General features: G+C 40.3%; 1 protein-coding gene across 1 annotated transcript in view; it reads right to left on the bottom strand.

Annotated features, from left to right (window-relative positions):
- Window positions 1-9,833: 9,833 nt before the first annotated feature.
- The window catches only part of ELOVL2 (ELOVL fatty acid elongase 2), a 73,027-nt gene continuing 62,638 nt past the window's right edge, over window positions 9,834-20,222 (bottom strand). The window contains exons 5-8 of the mRNA XM_053921218.2: window positions 19,668-19,839; window positions 16,401-16,525; window positions 15,718-15,852; window positions 9,834-12,990 (exon numbers count right to left, since the gene is read on the bottom strand). Of these exons, the coding sequence (XP_053777193.1) occupies window positions 12,865-12,990; window positions 15,718-15,852; window positions 16,401-16,525; window positions 19,668-19,839 (558 nt within the window). The 3' untranslated portion in view covers window positions 9,834-12,864. The remainder of the gene's footprint in view (window positions 12,991-15,717; window positions 15,853-16,400; window positions 16,526-19,667; window positions 19,840-20,222) is intronic.

Below are 20,222 nucleotides of genomic sequence, written 5' to 3'. Positions count from 1 at the left end.
CAACCCCCACGGGTGTTTTCAATCAGAGGTTTGAGGCTTTATTCGCCGCACTGGAGCCCTGGGTTGTGCGGTCTGCTTCACTCTCCCGCCGTTCCTCCCAGTTTATCTATGCGCGAATGTGGGGTCTGCTAGCTGCAGCCTGGCCTGCCCCATTCCACAATCCACCATCTCGCTGGGTCCGGCCGTGTTGCTGTGAGTTCTCTCCACCCCAGCTGCCATCTCTGCCCCTCCTATCAGTCTGGATGAATGTTTCTTCTTTATCTCCTTGGTTGTCAGACTTCCATACAGTTCGATTTTCTGTCAGTTCTGGTTGTTTTTTGTTTTTAAATTGTTGTCATCCTTTTGGTTGTGCAAGGAGGTACCGTGTGTCTACTAACGCCTCCATCTTGGCCAGAAGCCCCAACAAAGATATTTTGAAGTTCACCCTTTAGGTTTACTATCACATGTAAAATTCTGCACATAGCAGAAGAGTAAAAATTTCCAAATTCTTTTTATGAATCTTGCATTATAATACAAAACTTTAACAAAAATTGCACAAAGAACCACAGAGCAATCTTAATTAAAATAACTAAGCCAAAATTCTAAGTAACATATTGGTGAACATAATTTAGCATCTTATTAAAGAAATAATATGTCATGACCAAGTGAGATTTATTCCAGGAATACAAAGATTGTTTGATATTAGGTAATCTATCAATACATTAATTATTAATAGATCTAGGGATAAAATCATTATGGTTCTTCCCATATATTTCAAAAGGCATTTGAAAAAATTCTACATCTCCCCTTGAATTTTTATGAAACCAAGTAAAATAGTAGTAACTAGATTCTTTTTTGTATGATAAATCTCAGTCCAAAAGCCATTATCATGCTTAATGGAGAAACTCTCAATGCGTTATTACTAAAATCAGGAGCAATGATGGAGAGACTCAGTAACAAAGGTTGCCAATTTTAATGTGGCAGAGAGCAGAGGAAGAAAGTGCTGACTTTTATAAGGGCACTAATCCCACTCATGAGGGTTCCACTCTCTTTGTTACCAAATAAGAACTGGCCTGGAGTGGGTCTGCCTCAGGCAGGCCTATAGTGTGTGGGATCTGACTTCATGTAGGAATCATTTCACAATTCCAGGTGATTTTGATAGCATGTTTACTAAGGCTGGAGATGCTGAGACAAAGGAAGAACTTAGGGTGAAAGAAATAACAGGAGAGAGCCTAAATGATGCTCTGCTTTGGCTCCCTAGAAATGTTATAGGAAAGGAGTGAGCCAAGGTGGGGCTGTTGTTAGCTCACTGGGAAGTGAAGGTCACAGTGATAGAAGTGAACCAAAGCAGAGCTGCTTTTAGCTCCCTGGGAAGTCAGAGAAAAGGGGGCCTCGGAGACAGGATCAGGGTGTTAGCCTGGGTTTAGCTGCTGCTGCCCACTGCTTCCCTGATAGCAAGTCTCCTGGGGACCCTTAGAGTTTAGAAGGAAACAAAAGGCTCATGCTGGGGAAGGGGCACAGGCCTGCATGATAGTGAGCCCTCTTTGAGTCTTTGTCCTGAGGCTTTTTATCTTTTTTCAGTGGGTGAGAATCTTAGGGGAGGGTTTCTACCAAATATTCATTAGCTTTCCAAGTGCATTTTTAATATGCTGATGCATCAGAATGAGCACATAGTGGGGTTTGGAGACTTTCTTTGGTCTGTTACATTGTTTTACTTTTGTCTTAGGTCTGTTTGGCTTTTAATGGGGTTTTTGTTATTTGTTCCTGACTTCATCTGTCCTTGGGTTTAGCTGGCACAAATGACATTAATTGGGTCTCCGTTCTCTATTTCCCAGACCAGGGAGATTTAAGCTATGTATTGTCTGGTTAGGGAGGAGAGGTATGAACGATTTGCTTTCAAGTGTCCTTGGTTAGGGGACATACGGTCTTGAGATTCACCAACTGGCTGTAAGTTGCTCAAACTGTTTGGCCTTATTTAGTCTTCTTGGCTCAGTTTCCCCATTCCACTTGCCCAGGAATTTTCTCAGCTTCTTACTGTCCTGTGACAACATGACCTCGTTTACTTCTAATTACTTCCTAAGAGCTCTACTTCCTAATAACATCACAAGGGCAGGGAATCAGCACATGGATTTGGGGGGGGCACAAGCATTCAGTCTATAAAATGGGGTCAATGACGTGACAGTCTCTGTGGGGTCAAAAACTGGGACAGTGGAGGAAGGAGAGCAGGTGCCTTGGAAAGGCCAGGAAGGTGTGGGCAGAAAGTGGGATATTGAGAAGAATACAGAGGTGGGAACTTTGTGTTGATGACAAAATCTGTGCGTGGCTGTGGTGGAACAATGGAAAGTGCTGTGGGAGGCGAGGTGTCAGAGAACTGAGAAGCTGGAGCATGAAGATGGGTCCTTTGTGATGGTGTTGCCATTACTACCCAGGCTAGCAGGAACCAAGTAAACAAAGGACCCAGGACGATGAATGCATAGTCAGATAAATGGTATAAAATCAGCAAGGAAGTTTCTGCAAGAGAGAGAGAGGGTGAAGACCTGTGTGAGGCAATGGGGATTTAGGAGAACACCTGCCTCTCCATCTGGCCCTGAAGTGATAGGATAATGGGGGAGGGGGGGAGCGCTTTTAATTGACAGGCAGTCTCAGGGGAAGTGGTACCTTCAGAAGTCACCACATTTTAGTGAAGATAAGGAGGCAGGGAGATATTTTCATCCAGAACTAGGCTAAGGATATTAGGGAATCTGCTGCTGATGGGCTGAATTGTAAGAGTTGGATGGGAAGACCTTGAGAGGGTGGGGAAGGTTAGCAGAGGCAGAGGAGGAGGTGTGCAAGCAGCACCGAGTGAGAGGGTGGAGGGTGATGGCGGTCTTTTGTTAGTCATTAAGGCAAAGAGGGAAATGAGACTGAATGGGATTGCCTCTGAGAGATTTCTAGAGGAGGAAGTTTATATACTTTTAACTGTGAGCCCCAACACTTCTCTGGATGCTCCAGCCACTCCATGAGCTTTCCGCCAGTGTTGTGAGGCCCACAGAATAAGTAAATATGGAATGTGTTCAACTACCACCAACTATTCTGTTCTTGGATACAATCACTTTAAACAGCAGATGGATTCTTTGAATCTTGTTTTGTTCATTCCCACAGCATTTAATAATGGGGCTTTTTATATAGACATCAAGTTGATATTTTCTTCAATTTAGAGGTCTGAACTAGTTTCCCTAAATAGGCCATAACCCAATACATTTTTATAAGAATCCAATTCCATTTACCTTAAAGACTGTAGTAATTATAAAGATCATGTGTTTGGTTTCATTTTATTCAGAGTAAATAAAATGGGTGGTTTTTAAAAATGCCTTTAGTATCCAAAGTTGTGCTTTGTGATATTTGATTCAGCAATTCCACTTCTAGGAAATTATCTTGAAGATGAAATTGAACTATTCAGTAATACATACAGTATGTGTCCTGGAAACAATTCTAATCAGAGGAGATTGGAATTCTCCCTAAACGTCCAGCTAGAGTTTGGTTAAATAGATCGATAGCTTCATACAGTATGCCATGCATCCATTAAAAAGAAAGATTTAGGTTATATCAATTTGACTTGGGAAGACATTTAAAAGTGAGTAAAGTGTAAAGCTTGTTGCAAAGCAGCATATGTAACATGATCCCATTTGTTTTCAATGTTAGATGAGGATATGAAGGTTCGTTCTCCCAGTAAGTCGTTGCATCTGTTAGGTGCCAGGTACTGTCTTTGATGCTGGAGGTAGAACAATACTCAAGGTCCTTGACCTCATACAGTGTACATTTTAGTAAGATACACAGATGTTAAACAAGTAAGCTGATAAGAATTCATGATAGTGGTCAGTGCTAAGAAGGAAAAAGTGTAAGAGAGACCCTCATAGTGTGGAAGGAGGAGAGTCAAGTCAAATCTCTTTAAGGAAGTGATATTTGAGCTAAAATTAGAAGGATGAGTGGACCCAACATCGAGGACAGCAGGGAAGAGTATTTTAGAGGGAAAGGCCAACACTGATGTCTGAGGCCTTAAGAAGCTTAGAATGTTCTAGAAATTCAGTGAGAGCCAAACAAAAAGAGTGAGGGCAGGGTAGTCTAAGCTGAAGTTGGGGGCAGGGGTGTGAGTGGTGGTGAATCTAGGGCCATGGTTAGGAAACTGGATTTTATTCCAGCTGAAGTGAAAAGGGTAAAAGTAAAGGGAATATACTCAAGGTCGTTTGTGTGTGTGTTGGGGTAGGGAATGGGATGAGGTGGGCAAGTGGAGACAGACCTAGGAGGGTTGTTGATAGATTAGATGTGGTGGGAGGGGAAAAGGAAGGATTAAGGACCACTTCCAGGTGGAAGTTGGTATCATTTAAGGAGACAGTGAAAATTTGGAAAGGTGCACTTTTATTGGTAAGGGGAGGGGAAGATGTGGATAGATATTAAAAGTTTGATTTATGATGTACTTTCATTTTGTGATTCCAGCATCTGAATGAGGTTGTCAGGTAGGTAACTGGATATTTGAAACTGAAAGTCACGGCAGAGGGATGACCTTAAGTCTGGCTGAGTTGATTTAGGGAACAACTGTAGAGAGAAGTCTCATGAAAAAAATCCAATGCACTGAAGTTAGGCGAGGGAGATGAAGCTGCCAGGAGAGGATCAGAAGGAGCTGACCAATGAAGCTCTGGCTGCGTAGCCTGGTTGGATGGGGCAGGAGCCCCAACCCCTGCTCACCTGAGTTCTGCCTCCTGTTTCCTCCCCTCCCTCCTCCTCTGCCCCAGTCTTCCACAAAAACAGCCCCTGGTGCCCAAAAGGTTGGGGAACTCTGGGTTAGACCACTGGCCTCATATGTCAAGGTTGCAGGTTCCATCCCCAGTCAGGGCACATACAAGAAGCAAACAAAAAAAATGCAATGAATGCAATAAGTAAGAGGAAAAACACATCTCTCTTCCTTCCTCTCACTCTAAAATCAATAAATAAAATTTAAAAAAAGAAAGAGATCTTGATCTTGATCTCAAGATCATAGATCTTGAATGACTTTCATAATCGGGCAAAAATAACTATTTTAATTTAGGGAAAAAAAATAACAAATCTCCTAATCAAAATAGTACTGAAAGAGGATATGGAGAAAGGAGTAATCTGGGCTAAAGATATTAGACTAATTCCCAGCCCTAATGGAGAACTGGACAAAATGTGAGTTAACTGTACATGTTACAGTTAGTCACAGGTAACAGATTCTAGCAGCTAAACCAAAGAGGGGTCCTGTCCCTCCCCAACCCTGGTTCCTGTAAGCAGCTGCCCAGAGGGAGGTTATCCAGGGCTGGTATATAGTAGATTTAAGTTGCCAGTGGGGCCCAGGTTTTCTTAGCTTCCTGCTCTGCTATCTTTCCTGTGGCTTTGGGCCTTATAGTCACAGAATGCCTGCTCTTCCTCTAAGCATCTCTTTTATACTTCAGGCAGTACATTTACACCTGCCCATTAGACAAGTACCAACTGGGGGTAGTGCATGCTTCTTAGACTGAATGTGTCCACAGCTGAATCTCAGTCTCTGCTGCCCCTGCCCTGCCAGTCCAGACTCTCCCCGGCTGAGCTCATGGCAGCCCCATCCACTGCATTCCCTGATCTCAGAATCTTAAGTTTGCTCTTCCCCCTTCAAAGTTTTGTGGCAACACCCAGTGATACCCTATATGACCTAGCTTAGATTTTCTTCGATAACCACAGGTTATCTGTCCACAACACTCATCTAAAACATCATTCCCCTGCTGAATACCATGGTGTCTCCATTAGCCTGGCATTCAAGGCTGTACATGTTTGGCCTCATTTTCTACCCATCACCCTAATACTCCTCTTTACAGCTAGAAGTTTCTGGAATGTGCTATGAGAGCTCTGTCATTACTTCTTTCCCTTTTTACTGGGAATTCAGGTAAGCTAGGAGCTTGTCTTTCAGTTTTTTCACAAGGCCACTGGGCGTATTTATGTGGCTCAGGCATAGGCATTTTTGATTGTTATAACAGGATATGGTGAATTTGAAATGTGTCAACTTGGCTAGGCTGAGCTACATTTCTCAGAATCTCTCCTCTTTAATATTTCTGCTTAGAGTTGGCCACAGAGGGACCAGTGGGAGATCTGGAAGGCAGAGTAATGAGACTGCTACTTGGTAGCAAATATGAGTTGTTGCCCATCTGCCAACTAGACTCCCTGCTGTGAGGCAGCACCTGGGCCTGGGGCTTCTCTGCCCTTCCCCACCCTCCACCAGCTCCCCCTTCTGGGCCAGGTGTATGTGTAGCTCTGTGACACAGGCCAGCTGTGTGCCTAGCCCTGTGACACGGGCCAGAGGTGTGCCTGGCTGTGTGACACAGACCCTGGCTCCTGCAGGACACTCATCACCGAGCTTGGAGGCAACCAGATTGCTGGGTTTCAGTCTGTCTTCATGGGCCAGCTCATGCTGTGGGTCCTGGTTTGCTCTTAATCTCCCTACTCTACATCCATCCTCCCTCCCAAATGCCTGCTCTGTGGACTTCAAGCTTCAACTTCAGACACAATGGCAACAGCCTAACAGAGACTGCTTGATCACTCCCACAACCCTAATGCCACGTCTATGCATATATGTAGAACATACTGAGGAGTAACTAGTGGTCTCAGCAGTCATAGTCAGTACCCCATGTAAATGATGTGTGTGAATGCTAACATGTTTCACAGTTAACACAAATAGCACATTCTTACAGAATGTGATGACTGTTTTCCTGCTAGGAGGTGTCCACTAGACACAAGCTCCTTGAGACCTTGTCTGTTTTCTTCACTATTTTATTGGAACCCCTGGGGCAATGCCTGGCCCATGGGAGGCACTCAAGGAATACTTGTTAAAGGAGTGGTGGCTCCTATTAGAATTGTGTTTACCTATGGAATTTCCTCAAAGTTCCTGCCTTGTCTACTTGGAGAATTTCTCACCCATCATAACTAAGCTCAGGCATTCCCTCCTTTAGAAAAATTTTCTTGGTAAGCTGTTTTCAATATTTCTATTATTTTATAACTAAATGTTTCTCCATCTACTTTATCAGACTGTGAACTGTAGGGGAGCTGTGTCCAGCAGAGCAACCCCCACTGCCAGCCATCGCAGATGAGAATAAGTCTACCAAGACATGATCTGCTTGGGGAGGAAAGGTGGCCAATCTCTCAGAGAAGGACCTTGAGCCTGTTCCTCAATGGGATTTTATTGGGTTTAATTTGCATAGGAATACAGGGCATATACGTAAATCTCAATCATTGTTAGGCAGTAATGATCAAACAACAGATAACATTCAAAGAACTATGAGGGCTTATTCTGAGTCAGGGTCAGATAGCCAAAGGGCCATAAAACTTTGGGAAACAAAGTCATTTTATGCTTGAACCCTTATCATTTAAATTGAGGGTATTCTCAGCAAAGCAGGTTTCACAGGATTTTATACATTCTTTTCATAGGCCTTATTGCCCAGAAACTCGCCCTTTCCAGCACAGGGCTGCACCCACCTCTGGCATTGTTTCAGGTTTAAGTCAGGCAGGGGAAGTAAGGCAGTTCCCAACAATGAACTCCAAGGGCAGACATTTCATTGGGGTCACTTCTGCTCTCTAGTGTAACACAAAGCACTGACAATGTAGATTTGATTAATTTTTCAATTGAACACTACTATTTCCAGAGTGTATCAAAGCCCGCAGGACTAAATTAGCTTAAGAAAAAATAAAGGGTTGTTGTACATAAAGTATGCTAAGAAGAATGGTTAAGTCTTTTAAAGAAATTTGCAACTTCTAATTATTTACTACTAGGATCACAGCCAAGAGGAATAGAGGAATGTTAAGTTCATTTCCCTCTTAGTATATGACACCAACTTGGGCAAATCTGCGCAGAATTTCTCCTTTTGTTGTTCAATGGTCAGGACTCACAGATTCAAATGCCTTTAGGGATCAGCTAGGTTAATAGGCTGAAGGCAAAATGCTTGGTGGAAACTGTGGCAAATACAAGAGCACAGGCACCATCTCAAGACTAGAGACTATAGTGCACAAGGGAAAGGCGTGTGCCAAGAGCTTGGAGGGCACCCAGCATGCCTGGGCTTTGCCTGAATGCCAAAAGTGACTTGGCCTCAGACACACTGTCCTAACAGGCTTCCAGTGGGTTGCTCCTAAGAGACGTAATAACTGCATTTACAAATTGCTCAATGAGGGCATGAATTTCAGATTTACTTCTCCTGATGTCATTCCAATGTTCTCTCAGAGCAGTTTCTTAAGGCAGAAAAATGACCTACAAAACAATAGCATTTTCCCCTTCATAGCTGGAAGTCAAGTGTGCTGAAGGTCAAGGGATATTTTAGGTGACTGCAATTAGTCTTGTAAGAGTGATTACTTTTGTGTGTGTCCTGGAGTGGAAAGCTTCCTTAAATACATGAATGTAATTTGATTTTGAAAAAAAGCCTGGTGTAATAAAAATACACTTTTTATATAAACTATGAAACTTATTTAGGTGAATATTTATCATGTATAAGCACATTTTTATTTATTTTTCAATCCTCACACAAGGACATGTTTCCCTTGATTTTTAGAGAGGGAGAGGGAGAAACTTCAATGTGAGAGAGAAACATCAATCGGCTGCCTTCTGCACATACCCCAACAGGGGACCCGACCCCCTACCTGGCCTAGTGCCCTGACTGGGTATCAATTTGGCAGCCTTTTGGTGCGCAGAATGACATGCCAACCAACTGAGCCATGCAGCCAGGGTAGCTATAAGCACCTTTTAATTTGCAATAGTTACTACGCATTGTCATAGAGAAATAGGATTTATCTTTTATTTTTAAGCATGAAATTTTAATGACTTGGTTCTACCCACTGTTTAAAATAACGAAAGCCCGTAAGGTTAGGAGAAGGCTCTTAAAAACGCCAACTCTTTCTCCCCAAATTCTAGCCCCCATTCTGACGGGGAACATGAAGTTTCCCCTCTACAGTGCCACCGTCCCTTCCCCCTTCTTTTCCATTCCCTCTTGCCCTCCCTTAATAAATCCTGCCTGCCCCAGCCCTGTTACTCTCCAGGAATTGAAGCATTTCATAAGCAATCTCTGAGCACATGTTTGGTAACTTTTTTTGGTTCTATTTCTTGTTTTCCTTTAAAAAAAAAAGATTTTATTTATTTATTTTTAGAGAGAAGGGAAGGGAAGGAGGTAGAGAAACATCAATGTGTGGCTGCCTCTCCCATGACCCCCACTGGGGACCTGCCCCACAACCCAGACATGTGCCCTGATAGGGAATTGAACCGGCGACCCTTTAGTTCACAACCCACACTCAATCCACTGAGCTACACCAGCCCGGGCTCTTGTTCTCCTTAATATCACATTCAAAACTCTACTCTCTACACTGACACAATGCCAATCTGTGATCTTGCCCTACAACATGGTCAAATCTCTGCTCCCATAACCCTCCTGAGTGGCAACAGCCTCCTCTCTGCCTGTCCAGGCACCCTGCAAAGGGAGCCCTGGGCTTCAGAGCATCATGCAATGCTGTTTGTGTCGGATTTAGTCTCCTCAACCAACCCAGTGTTCCTCCCAGATTATTCTATATAGCAATTTGCTTTTTATACCTTTATATCCTCTGCTTATCTAATTGGTTGTAAATTTTTCTTGTGAATGACCCTTTTATGAAATAGTTTAACTTGCATATGAATATTAGGTAAAGGCAATAACATATTAAAAAAACTCACTGCTTATTGGAGGAAAAATTAAACATCTAAAATTAATTGCTAAAATATCAATTTATTGTAAAAAAAAACCCTGAGTTATTTGGAATCCCATGCAGACACACATTTTAACTTATTTGAACCAGATGAGAAAAATCACAATATGCTTTACTTTAGTGTAAAAATCAATTTATTATACAACAATCATACAGAATGCTTTTTCGCTATCTACCAAGAAAAATGGCTTCTCCTGCCCCTCTGGCCACCCCAATCATGATACTATGTTCTTAAGATATAAATACTTTCAAAAGAAAATCCACAAAGTAATATTCTAATTTCCCAAATAAGGAAGCCCCCAGAAAGATCAGGAAACAGTGTGGAAATACTAGAAAGAACCAGAATGGTCTCTCACACACAAAGTGCTGTGCTGCCCATCACAGTATATGCTGCTTTGTCTTAAAATAGAAATAAGAAATATTTTTCTCATGGGAATGTGAAGGAACTTATCCCCCCAAATGCCTAAATAGTCCAATATATAATTTTGAAGAGTTGAAAATTTCTTTTTAATTATATTAAGTAAATGTTTTGTTTTGTTAATTTAAAAAATTGGGGGAATTATTAACAGACACGGTGTGGTATTCATTTAAATGTTTTCATTTTCCTATGAGTAAGAGAAAATTTATTTGGGAAAACTCATTGCCTATTTTTTAACAGGTAATACAGACATTTAAAAATAGTTTCATTTTAGGAAAATCACATTAAAAGTAAACATTGTGTTTCTTAAAGTTGTAACACTTAACGACAGGTGAAAATATTTACCTGATTTAATTTTTGTGGTTAAGATTTCATAGCTTTGTGTAATTTAACTGGCCCTTGAATGGTTTAACGCTACAAGTGTTTTATTAAGCTTTTCTAGAATTAAACCCCAATTGGAAATAAGCATACTGAAACCTGTAATTATACTGAGTGTGAAAGTGTAAACTACCCAAGTTTTCCCCTTTGATCTGAGAGGTTCCAAGCTGCACCCACTCTGAGCCCCTTGGTTTTGTCATTCTGTTGAGTAATGGCAGCCCTCCTTGCTCTGCAGCTATGAAGCCCACAAGAGCCTCCTGAACTGTAGGTATGAGGAGGAGCGCTGAGACTTTAGGTACTTGTTGACTATTAAAAATAAACTGAATATACTGAGTGACCAGTGACGTCTGTCTTCTCTCTGAATCTCATTTTTACTGGGTATGGCCTTTGAGAACAGATTTAGCGCATGTTTGATACCTAAAACTGCACCAGAGTCCAGCTGCTCCACAGGTTGTCTCCTTAGTCCAACTTGCGTTTGTCATAGAGCAATAGTAACAGTCATACTTGAAGCTAGCCCTTGTTTTGTGATGAGTTTTTGTAAGAGAATAAATCTTTTAACAATACAGTAATAATGTGACGAAAGTGGGCATTAAGCACCCTAGAACAAGTTGGCTTTAGAAAACCATTTACAAAAATAAATCCAAGGGTAAGTGGTACCAGGTAGAGATGTCTGTTCAATAGAAATCGATCAACAAGTAGAGGAGGGAATGTTACAGGGCCCAACACTTTCACCAAGAAGACTTGTCTCAGGTCAGTCACCTTCCAAAAGGTGGGCCAGAATCCTGAGAGGGTAGTTTACAGGAAAGGGAAGATAAAAAAGTCAGCACAATGTCAGTGTACAGCATCAGTACAAAAGTCAGTGTTTTTACTTTTTAAACAGGAAAAGTAATTTAAAAACTAGAGTTCAGGGGGGAAAGCAGAAAAGGACAGAAAGGCACCCCCCAACAGACTGGAATGTGCTGGGGCAACAGCGACAATGCCTTCCGACACTTGAGCATTTGATGTCAACATTATGACCTAAACTGTTTATAAAGAAGGTATAGGGGATAAATAGTCATTTTATAGGGGATAAATCAGCATCAAATCTTCAGAAAATATTATTTCCATTCTTGGTACAATGTAATAGTGAATAACAGTCCCACATGTAGAGGAGGAAGGACAGCCATTAACGACTTCCTGTGCTTTTGAGCTTAATTCTTGGCACAAATTATATTACCTGAGCTGGAAAAAGGTGTGCTGAGTTTGCCACATCGGCACTTTTCATTGTGGCTCATTACCAGCCGATGGCTGAGTATTGAAATCTTTGTATAGTCCTCCAATTTTTAGTTCCTATTTCCAAAAACGTAACCTGCAAAGACTGGTAACAGGTTATTTGGGAATAATATTCACAAACAGGTTCACAACAAACAGTTGACAAATTCAATGTCTCTTTTCCCCCAATTACTCTGTTAATTCTGATTTAGAAATGTTCCAGTGGCATATCATTCCAATGAAGAGGGCAGACTGGACTTGAGTGCTTGTTCAGAAAGAAGTGGGCAGCCAGGTTTAGTTAGATTCTGCTTTTAAATACTGAGCATTGTCTCTATCTAACCTAGGGCAACTTAACATGAGAGGTAGACATGAATAATTAAAACCGAGGAACAACTATTCAAAGCCCCTGAGCTATGAGGGTTTGGCAGATTTTTTTTCTTTCAAGAAAAACTAACATTCAAAATTTTAAAAAATATACAAGTTTCATTACCATATCCCTATGCTGAAAATAAGGAGTGGTTATGGGAATTTGACAGACACACAGCTTGAGAAAGTTTTGCTAGATTTTCCATTTATGATCCTATTTTAATATCTTTTGGGGTTGATTCCTAGAGGAACAGAGGGACTAATTACTTTATGCACTGACAATTATTGCTTAATATAGACTACAACATACCCTGTATTTAGGAGATAAGTAACATTTTCTTTTAAACATGTTCATGTGAACCAAACTCTAAACTTTTAATTTGAAGACTTGCCGTGAAAAACAATGCTCTGTGTTTCCTGGCTTTGTGTGTGTATAAGGCATTATGAAGACAGTTTCTGGTGAGGGGTTAAGTCTGGGGGGAGGAGGGAAAGTGAGAGAATGTTGCACCAGGTCTGAGGTCTACAGAGCTCAGCCTCACCTCAGTGTTTACAGAAGTACTCAGTTAACAGATTAACCTAATAGCAAGATACTAATACATTCTGGGTACAAATGATTTATAAACTCAAAAAAAATTAGTTTATGCTAAAACATATGTAACTTTCGATTGAATCCTTGCCTTAAAAACAAGTGAATCTGTTAGGCTATTTTATATGCTTTGTCTGTTACTTGACGTTTACTGTGCTTTCTTGTTTATTACTCCATTAGTTGCAGTGAAGTAGGTTTTGGAAAACCCATTCTTAACTTCTTTCCCTGCTGGTGCCTCTTCCATCCCTTTCTTCATTGGCTTTTTTCGGTATGTCTGTTGGATGTGTAACATTTTGAAGAGAAAAAGAAAGAAAAAAGGATTCTTTAATAAAACCTTGTCTCTCAAGTGGTAGAGTCTAAAACAGTGCATGCTTTGCTTGGATACTGGACTCTCTAATAAGAATTCTTATTTTTAATATGAAATTTTTTAAGCTTCTGGTTAAAATAAAAATAGGGTGAAAAGAGGACATATGTATGAAACCTCATGAAAGGCTGTTTCTTTCACCTTATCAGCACAGTAATAATGCATTATGGGGTTACTATTCAATTTATTCTGCATTAGTTGCTTACTTGGAAAGGATTTAAAATTTTTTTCTATAGAGGTATAATTGACATGTATTAGTTTAAGGTATACAACATAATGATTCAAAAGTTGTCTATATTGTGGCAATACCAGTGCAATAAGTCCAGTTTGCATGCGTCACCACAGACTTTTTCCTTGTGATGGCAACAGTGAAGATCTACTCTCTCAGCATCTACGATACAGTATTAACTAGAGTCACCACGCTGTTCATCACATCCCCATGACTTATTTAAGGGCTAATTTTTTAATAATACAGTTCAAGCGAAAAAGTGCTACCTGTTATTTTAAAAGTACTAGTACCTGGGTCTTTGGCTTGATTTGGATTTTCGCATATCTATTTGCTATTCTGACAAAACACCTGATCTCATCTCATTTTTAAGGGTTAAGACTAAAAGAATATACTCATTTTTGACAGACTAAGTTTCAATTGAACCAACAAGCAGAGTTAAAGCTTTGAGTACCACTGCGGGCCCCTGCTGGGTCGTCCGTCCACTTCTCTTCAAGGTTCAACACCAAAATGGCTCCCTTAGCTTTCCTTTACCAGTCAGCTTTTTAAATTCTTTTGTTTTTGTGGCTTTGTTTGATTCTATCAATGGTTATTTCTTCAGAAATTCTGAAACTTCTATCTCTTATAACAGACAAAGCCTAGCCAGTCTAATTTCAGAAACACAAGAGCTGCAAAGCTTTCCAAAGTTCCATTCCCACAGTCGTACTTTGTAAAAACCACTATGGGTTGACCGTCAGCAAATACAAACTGAAAAATCAGAAAGCACTTGTCTGAAGAAGAAAATATAGTTAAATACGATTTCAGAAGTACTGTTTTGAACATAAACGTACGTTCTCGTTTCTTTCACGACGTTTGCTATTTCTCCAGCCCACAAAGGAGAGCAATTTAAACCTGCAACCACCTGAGGCCAGTGCTGTTACCACTTTCATCAGTTCTTATATAACAGAGTTGCTTTGAAATTGCATTCTGAAGCACTCCTCCCTTTAAATTGTTAATTAAAAAGAAAATGACACTCAAGAAAAAGTCAATGTAAACTTTGCATACTGCTTTGTCTTAAAATAATCTTTTTTCAGATAAACAGTCTATCACATCATTGTAGCCGATATGGAGTTTTTCAATATTAGACTCATTAGGCCTATGTTTTTCTCCATTTGTTACCGGGAGACAGTCTGTCCAGAGCACCAGGGGAGTCTGCCCACTGGCCAAGATGGTGGCAGCTTCTTACACTGAGCCGTGAAAGGTTAGCAAGATGACTGGATAGAGAAAAAAGCCCTCCCCACTTCCGCTAGCAGATTTGGGTTGGAACCAGGGGAAGGCAAGCACATGCTCCATAGAAATCAAAATGGTGCAGGTGGAGGTTCTGGGCCAAAGAAGCCTGTCAGTCTAGACTGGAGAAAGAAGGGATTGGTTGGGAGGTGGGCCCAACCAAAGCACATGAAAATTTAGGAAGTTCATTGGTTATTTTTTTGAGAAAGCACCTGGTCCATCCCACACCCAAGCTAATATAATCCCAGGGGAACAAAGAAACACATTCTCTCTCTCTTTCTCTATCTCTCTCTCTACCTGGACTCACATGGTGTATTCACCTCTTCTCTCCATGGGCCACCTGGCTACTAAGGCCCATGGCCTCCTGAAGGGAACCTCTCTGGCTCTCTCTTGCCCACCTGCGGATGCACTTGCTGGTGCATTCATATCCTCTTTCCTGGGAGTATATGACCTTGCAGCCCTAGCAACCTCATGACCCATGGCTGTGTAGCCTCCACATGCAGGTTCCAAGAGGGAACCTGAAATGAACAGCAGCCAGGAACAAGTTATGCTACCTGGATGTGGACTATGACCACTTAGCAGCTTCCTGTGAGCTTCAAAGAACTGTATTTTAAAATGGAACAGGAACTTTGGACAACATCTTTTTTCTTGGTTTTGAGGAGTAGGTAAGCTTTTAGACAGGAGTCCGCCATTCTCGCAGATCACGCAGCACGTGAATAAAACCTCTTTCCTTTTACAACAGCATCTGCCTCACCAGTTTGGCTTTTGTGGAGACAGGCAGCTGAACCTCCACTTTTTTTGTTACTTTCAGACTTCAGACTTTGGTAGCATAGCGCAAATATATGTGCAAATATGTTTATGTGCAAATGCATAATACTTTTGATAAAACTTTATATGTACTCATTGAAAAATGTCTAATAGAATGCCCACTAGACTGGCAGTGGTTATCCTTTGAGAAGGACCTCATTTGATGGGAAATGAGTTTGGAATGCAAGTTTCATTTTTTTACTCTGTGCATCTCTGTTATTTGAATTTATCAACAAGCACATCTCCTATAATATTTAATTGGTAAAATTAAACAAATATATAATGCGTAAGTACATAGTCTATTATGTTTTACCACTGAATATTTCAATTTAACTTACCTGAAAATAAAAATTTAAGAACAGGATGACTAATGTAAGCATGTAAGAAGACTGGAAGATGAGACACCCAAAGGGGAAGCCACACGGTTTCACGACGGCACTCATGGTGTGGGTGATGGTGAGCACGAACTGCACCTAGGAGAGTGGGAGAAGGGCGCCATGGTGAGGGAGCCGGGCTCGCCTGACCACTGTGAGGTTCTGTATCTTTAGAAGTCAGCTATTCTTATTCCCTAAATTTTGCAGGAATAAAACAAACTGAGAAAATGCTAAAGCAGCCCACTACTTAACCTAAAAATTTTATTTGAAGTTGTATTAGTTAGCAATTACAATTGCTCATTAATTTTCTCATGGAAAAGTAGCAGTTGAAATGATTTAGATAAAAAGATTTAACATCAACATTGATTTTAAAGTATTCACCTATATTTCAAAGCAAGGAATAAGCTGATTGCATACACAAAGGATATTTGAATACACAAAAGTCCTTTGTGTGTGCAATTAGTTTATTCATTCTTTCTTATGCCTTTCATTCTTAAAAGGCCATTTTTAAGAGAAAATAGGCAGCTTCATCACACATGGAAAAGCCTCTGATGTGTAAGAAGCCTGGGATTCCTATTACCTTTCCCCATCCATGAGAATATTTAGAAGCTTCACACGGGGAAGAGCTGAAAGGAGAGAGGACATACCAGTTGAGCCTGCGTGAGGTATCTCTTCCACCAAAGATACTTGCGCATCGATGGAAACACAGAGAGCCCGTAGTAGGAGTACATAAGAATGTGGATAAAACTGTTCAAAGTGGGTCCAAAGAAACCTACAAAAATACCACATAATTACCGCTCTTCTGGAAAGTAAAACTGTTTAATTTTTTTGTCTAGTGAGATCCTTCCCGTTCATCATAAAGATGAATAACAAGTATGGCACTAACAATTCACACTGATAAACTCACCCTGCCATTACTCCAGGACTCAGCAAAAGTCACTGACGTGGGACTAAACTGAACAGTGCTTCAGAGTGCTAACGAAACAGGTAATTCCTGATTTGCAAAGGTTTTACTGTTCCTTTACCTGACAGCTAACTGGGGAGGGAAAAAAATGTTACCTTAAAGCCAAGGGCGGAACTTTAAGAGAGAAGTGTCTTTGCTTTAGCTACGCCTCTGATGAACCCATTTGATTGTAGAGAGTAGCCTTCAGTACATGGCTGAAGAGGGTGCTTAAAAGTCAAGGAAAAACATGTTGCTCTTCATAATGAAGTACATAAAACATATCTGAAAGGGACCTAGGAACCAGGAGATGCTGGGGAAGCTGAGATAATACAGGAGAGAAGGGCCAGCAAGGACAAAAAAAGGCTGGGACTGAGGAGTGATTGGCCAGTGAAACCTTCCCAGTCACAGCCATCTCATGGACTTTTAGGGCAAAGATGATCTAAAATCCAACTTTAGGGTATTTGCAGTGATAAGCTGTGCTGAAGCATTTCCCCAGCCACTGCCATCACCTTCAAGAAATCTTTCTTAACTGCTGTCAGTGTGGGTGGATGGTATTTCACGACACCAAGGAGAAAGGACTATGTTCTATGTTGCTCAACTAAGGTTCAAAAAGATATAGCTGGAAGAGTAAGATGTCAGAGGTAGATTATTTGTTGGAAACGAACACACAATCGTGAGGGTTAAATCAATTGATATATGTAAAGCGCTTATTAGTGTTCACTTTGTGCTGGGTATTGTTCTATGTGTTAACTTAGGATCCAGGGGGCTGGGGTAAGAGAGACTGGGGAGCTGGAGGACCTATGACTACGTCCCTTTGGATACGTTATTTTGACTCTGTAAATTCTGATTTTTCTCACCTGGAAAATTGTTGTAACAATAATTACCTCTTAAGGTTGTGGTAGGATTAATTCAGATAATAAATACTATATAATCGAAAAGGCACTAAACATGTATTAGTTAATTAATTTAAATTCTCTAGCCTCGTTTCCCAATCCTGGGTTAGAGATCTGGATAAATGCAAATTAACGAGCAAGGGACAAAAGGAGTAACACCATGCATCTAGTAAGTCCTTAATAAACACTGGCTGGAATAACTTGTTAAGACACTTGAATTTATATAAAAACACAAATACAGTTTCAGAGTACCAGGAAGCACAATATTAGTAATATTTTTTACCCACCAGAATTTTCATTTCCATCAATTAATTAAAGATAAGTAGTTGCTTATAATTTTAATAATATTCTAGATTGAATACTAATAATATAATATTAATATTTATTATTCTAATAAAATACTATGAGAGGAATTCTATGTCTTCACACAATGATTATTTGAGACTGACTTTTATATGCTTAATGATTTGTAATGAAACTGTTGACAATCATAAAAAATACTTAACCTTGATATTGTCCTTTGGTGTTGATTATAGTGTTAAGTCTATTATAGTCTTAATAACTAAACTCAAGAAACTAGATTCTGTCAGGTTAGGAGACATGTGAAAAGCACCTCTTTCTGCCCACTGCACCTGCAGTAATTTCCTTCTTCACACTGTGATGTAAGTAAGTTTGCATCTTCACAGTCACTGATATATCCAAATATTCTTGTTTGTTTGTTTGTTTGTTTTTAAAAAAACTCCTCTCTACAGGATCCTAAATCCTAGAAAAAATCATTTTGACTTGAGTTTTATCTGTTCTGATTTTTCACTGAATATTTTTTAATTCTTATATATAAGACAATTGAATAGAAGTACTGTTCTCTGTAGCTCTGGGCTTCTCCAACTACGGGTCATAAGGACCCATTGAGGGAGGACTCAAGAGTTGGAAAATTTTAGTATAGGGTAGTAGTTAATCAGCCTAGTAGTTAATGCATGTAAAAAGCTATTGTTTCTCGAACTGCAAGTATGGCCCACCCTGACTCCAGGAGACCACAAGCGATTGATTGACCTTTGTGCTCCAGAAGAGACCATAAACAGTCAAGGTGGTATCTGAGCCATTGTGTTCCGGGGAGAGACATTCCGCTACCCAGGACACAGGTAAAGAAAATGACCAGTCAGCGGATGAAAGGATGTTAGGGAAATTGCCACACTGCAGCTTTTATCTGATTAACCTCTGTCCTGAATTCCAAATCCCTTACCCACACTTTCTCCCCTTGAATTCCATACCCCTTACCTACACCACTGCCCCTTTATAAAAAAGGCTGGCTTGAAGGGAAATGTAAGATGGTCCATTAGGGTACAAACCCACCGTCTTCTCAGATCATTGGTCATCTAAGTAAAGCACCCATAAAGATTCAATCCCTGTCTCTGCTTATTGGGTTTGGTAGGTGACAGGTGGCACAAACACCACCTTTTTTAGTTTCACCATTACTAAATCAATGCAGTGAGAATTATCAGTTTTTTAAAAAAGTGAAATAGAATTTGAAAAAAATATACAGAGCCAGGATAAATATTGTCTCATGAAAGTTTTGTTTCATTCAAAATATATACATATGAATGAATGGATTGTGATGTAAAACATATTGTAGTTCTTAATTTAAAACAAAGCCAATACTCTGATGGGTCAGCAATGTGGCTTTAATTTTTCAGAATGGAAACACAAGCCCTAAAATTTGAAATGACTGAACCTACACCACAGCCAAGTGGTGATTATGGAAGGTGCTATACTTGTTTGTTCAACCCCAAGTATTGGAGTAAAACTGCTCCAGGTAGGATATGTGCTTCTGGCCACTGGGCACTTGGTACATGGAAAAGAAAATATTTTTTAAATTTAAGGTAATACTCAGACTTTGCCAGTATCAAAGACCAGGAAAAAATATCCCCTGGCAAACATGTGCTTCCCTGCATGACGAAGCAGGCTACGCCATGGCCTTTCTTCCCTCTCTCCTGATCTGCATGCAATTCTCAACACAAAAGACACACAAGAGGTCTTGCAAAATCCACTACACAGAACTAAAAATTAACAAAATAACTTACTTTGCCCACAAGGTATCCAGTTCAAAACACACCACCAGATGTTAAACATAGAGGCATGATGATATACATGAAGAAAAGTAATCTGACTGGTTTTTTTCCGCAAGACAAAGAATATCGTGTCCAGGAACTCTATTAATTTGGAGAAATAGTACCACCATAACACCTTGGCTACCTGTAAAAATTTTTAAAAGGGAAAAAAATAAAAGGCGAGCAATAAAAAGGCCCCTCGTGCTGCCTTCCCTCTCAGCCTCCCATGTGTCCTGTGCTTTCCTGGCATACATTTCTCTCAGACTATTGAAAAGGCATCTGCCAGGCATCTTTGCCTCCAGTTTTTCCTTATTCCCAGTAATCCAACCTAGTCTAGTATTATTATCTTTCCAAAATACATGTCTGATCAAATTACTCCTCTATACCTACAGAACCAATTCATATTCCTCTTAAAACCACCTTTTCTCTGGAACTCCACCTCTCTTTTTTCTTTTCTCAAGCTGAATCAACCGCTTCTTCATTTATATTCCCAAATTACTTTATGTCTCTATTTCAATAACCATAACA

This window comes from Desmodus rotundus, chromosome 3 (assembly GCF_022682495.2).
Source record: "Desmodus rotundus isolate HL8 chromosome 3, HLdesRot8A.1, whole genome shotgun sequence".
Lineage (NCBI taxonomy): Eukaryota > Metazoa > Chordata > Mammalia > Chiroptera > Phyllostomidae > Desmodus > Desmodus rotundus.
Note: the sequence above shows the minus strand (reverse complement) of the source record. Positions and strands in the feature narration are given on the sequence as shown.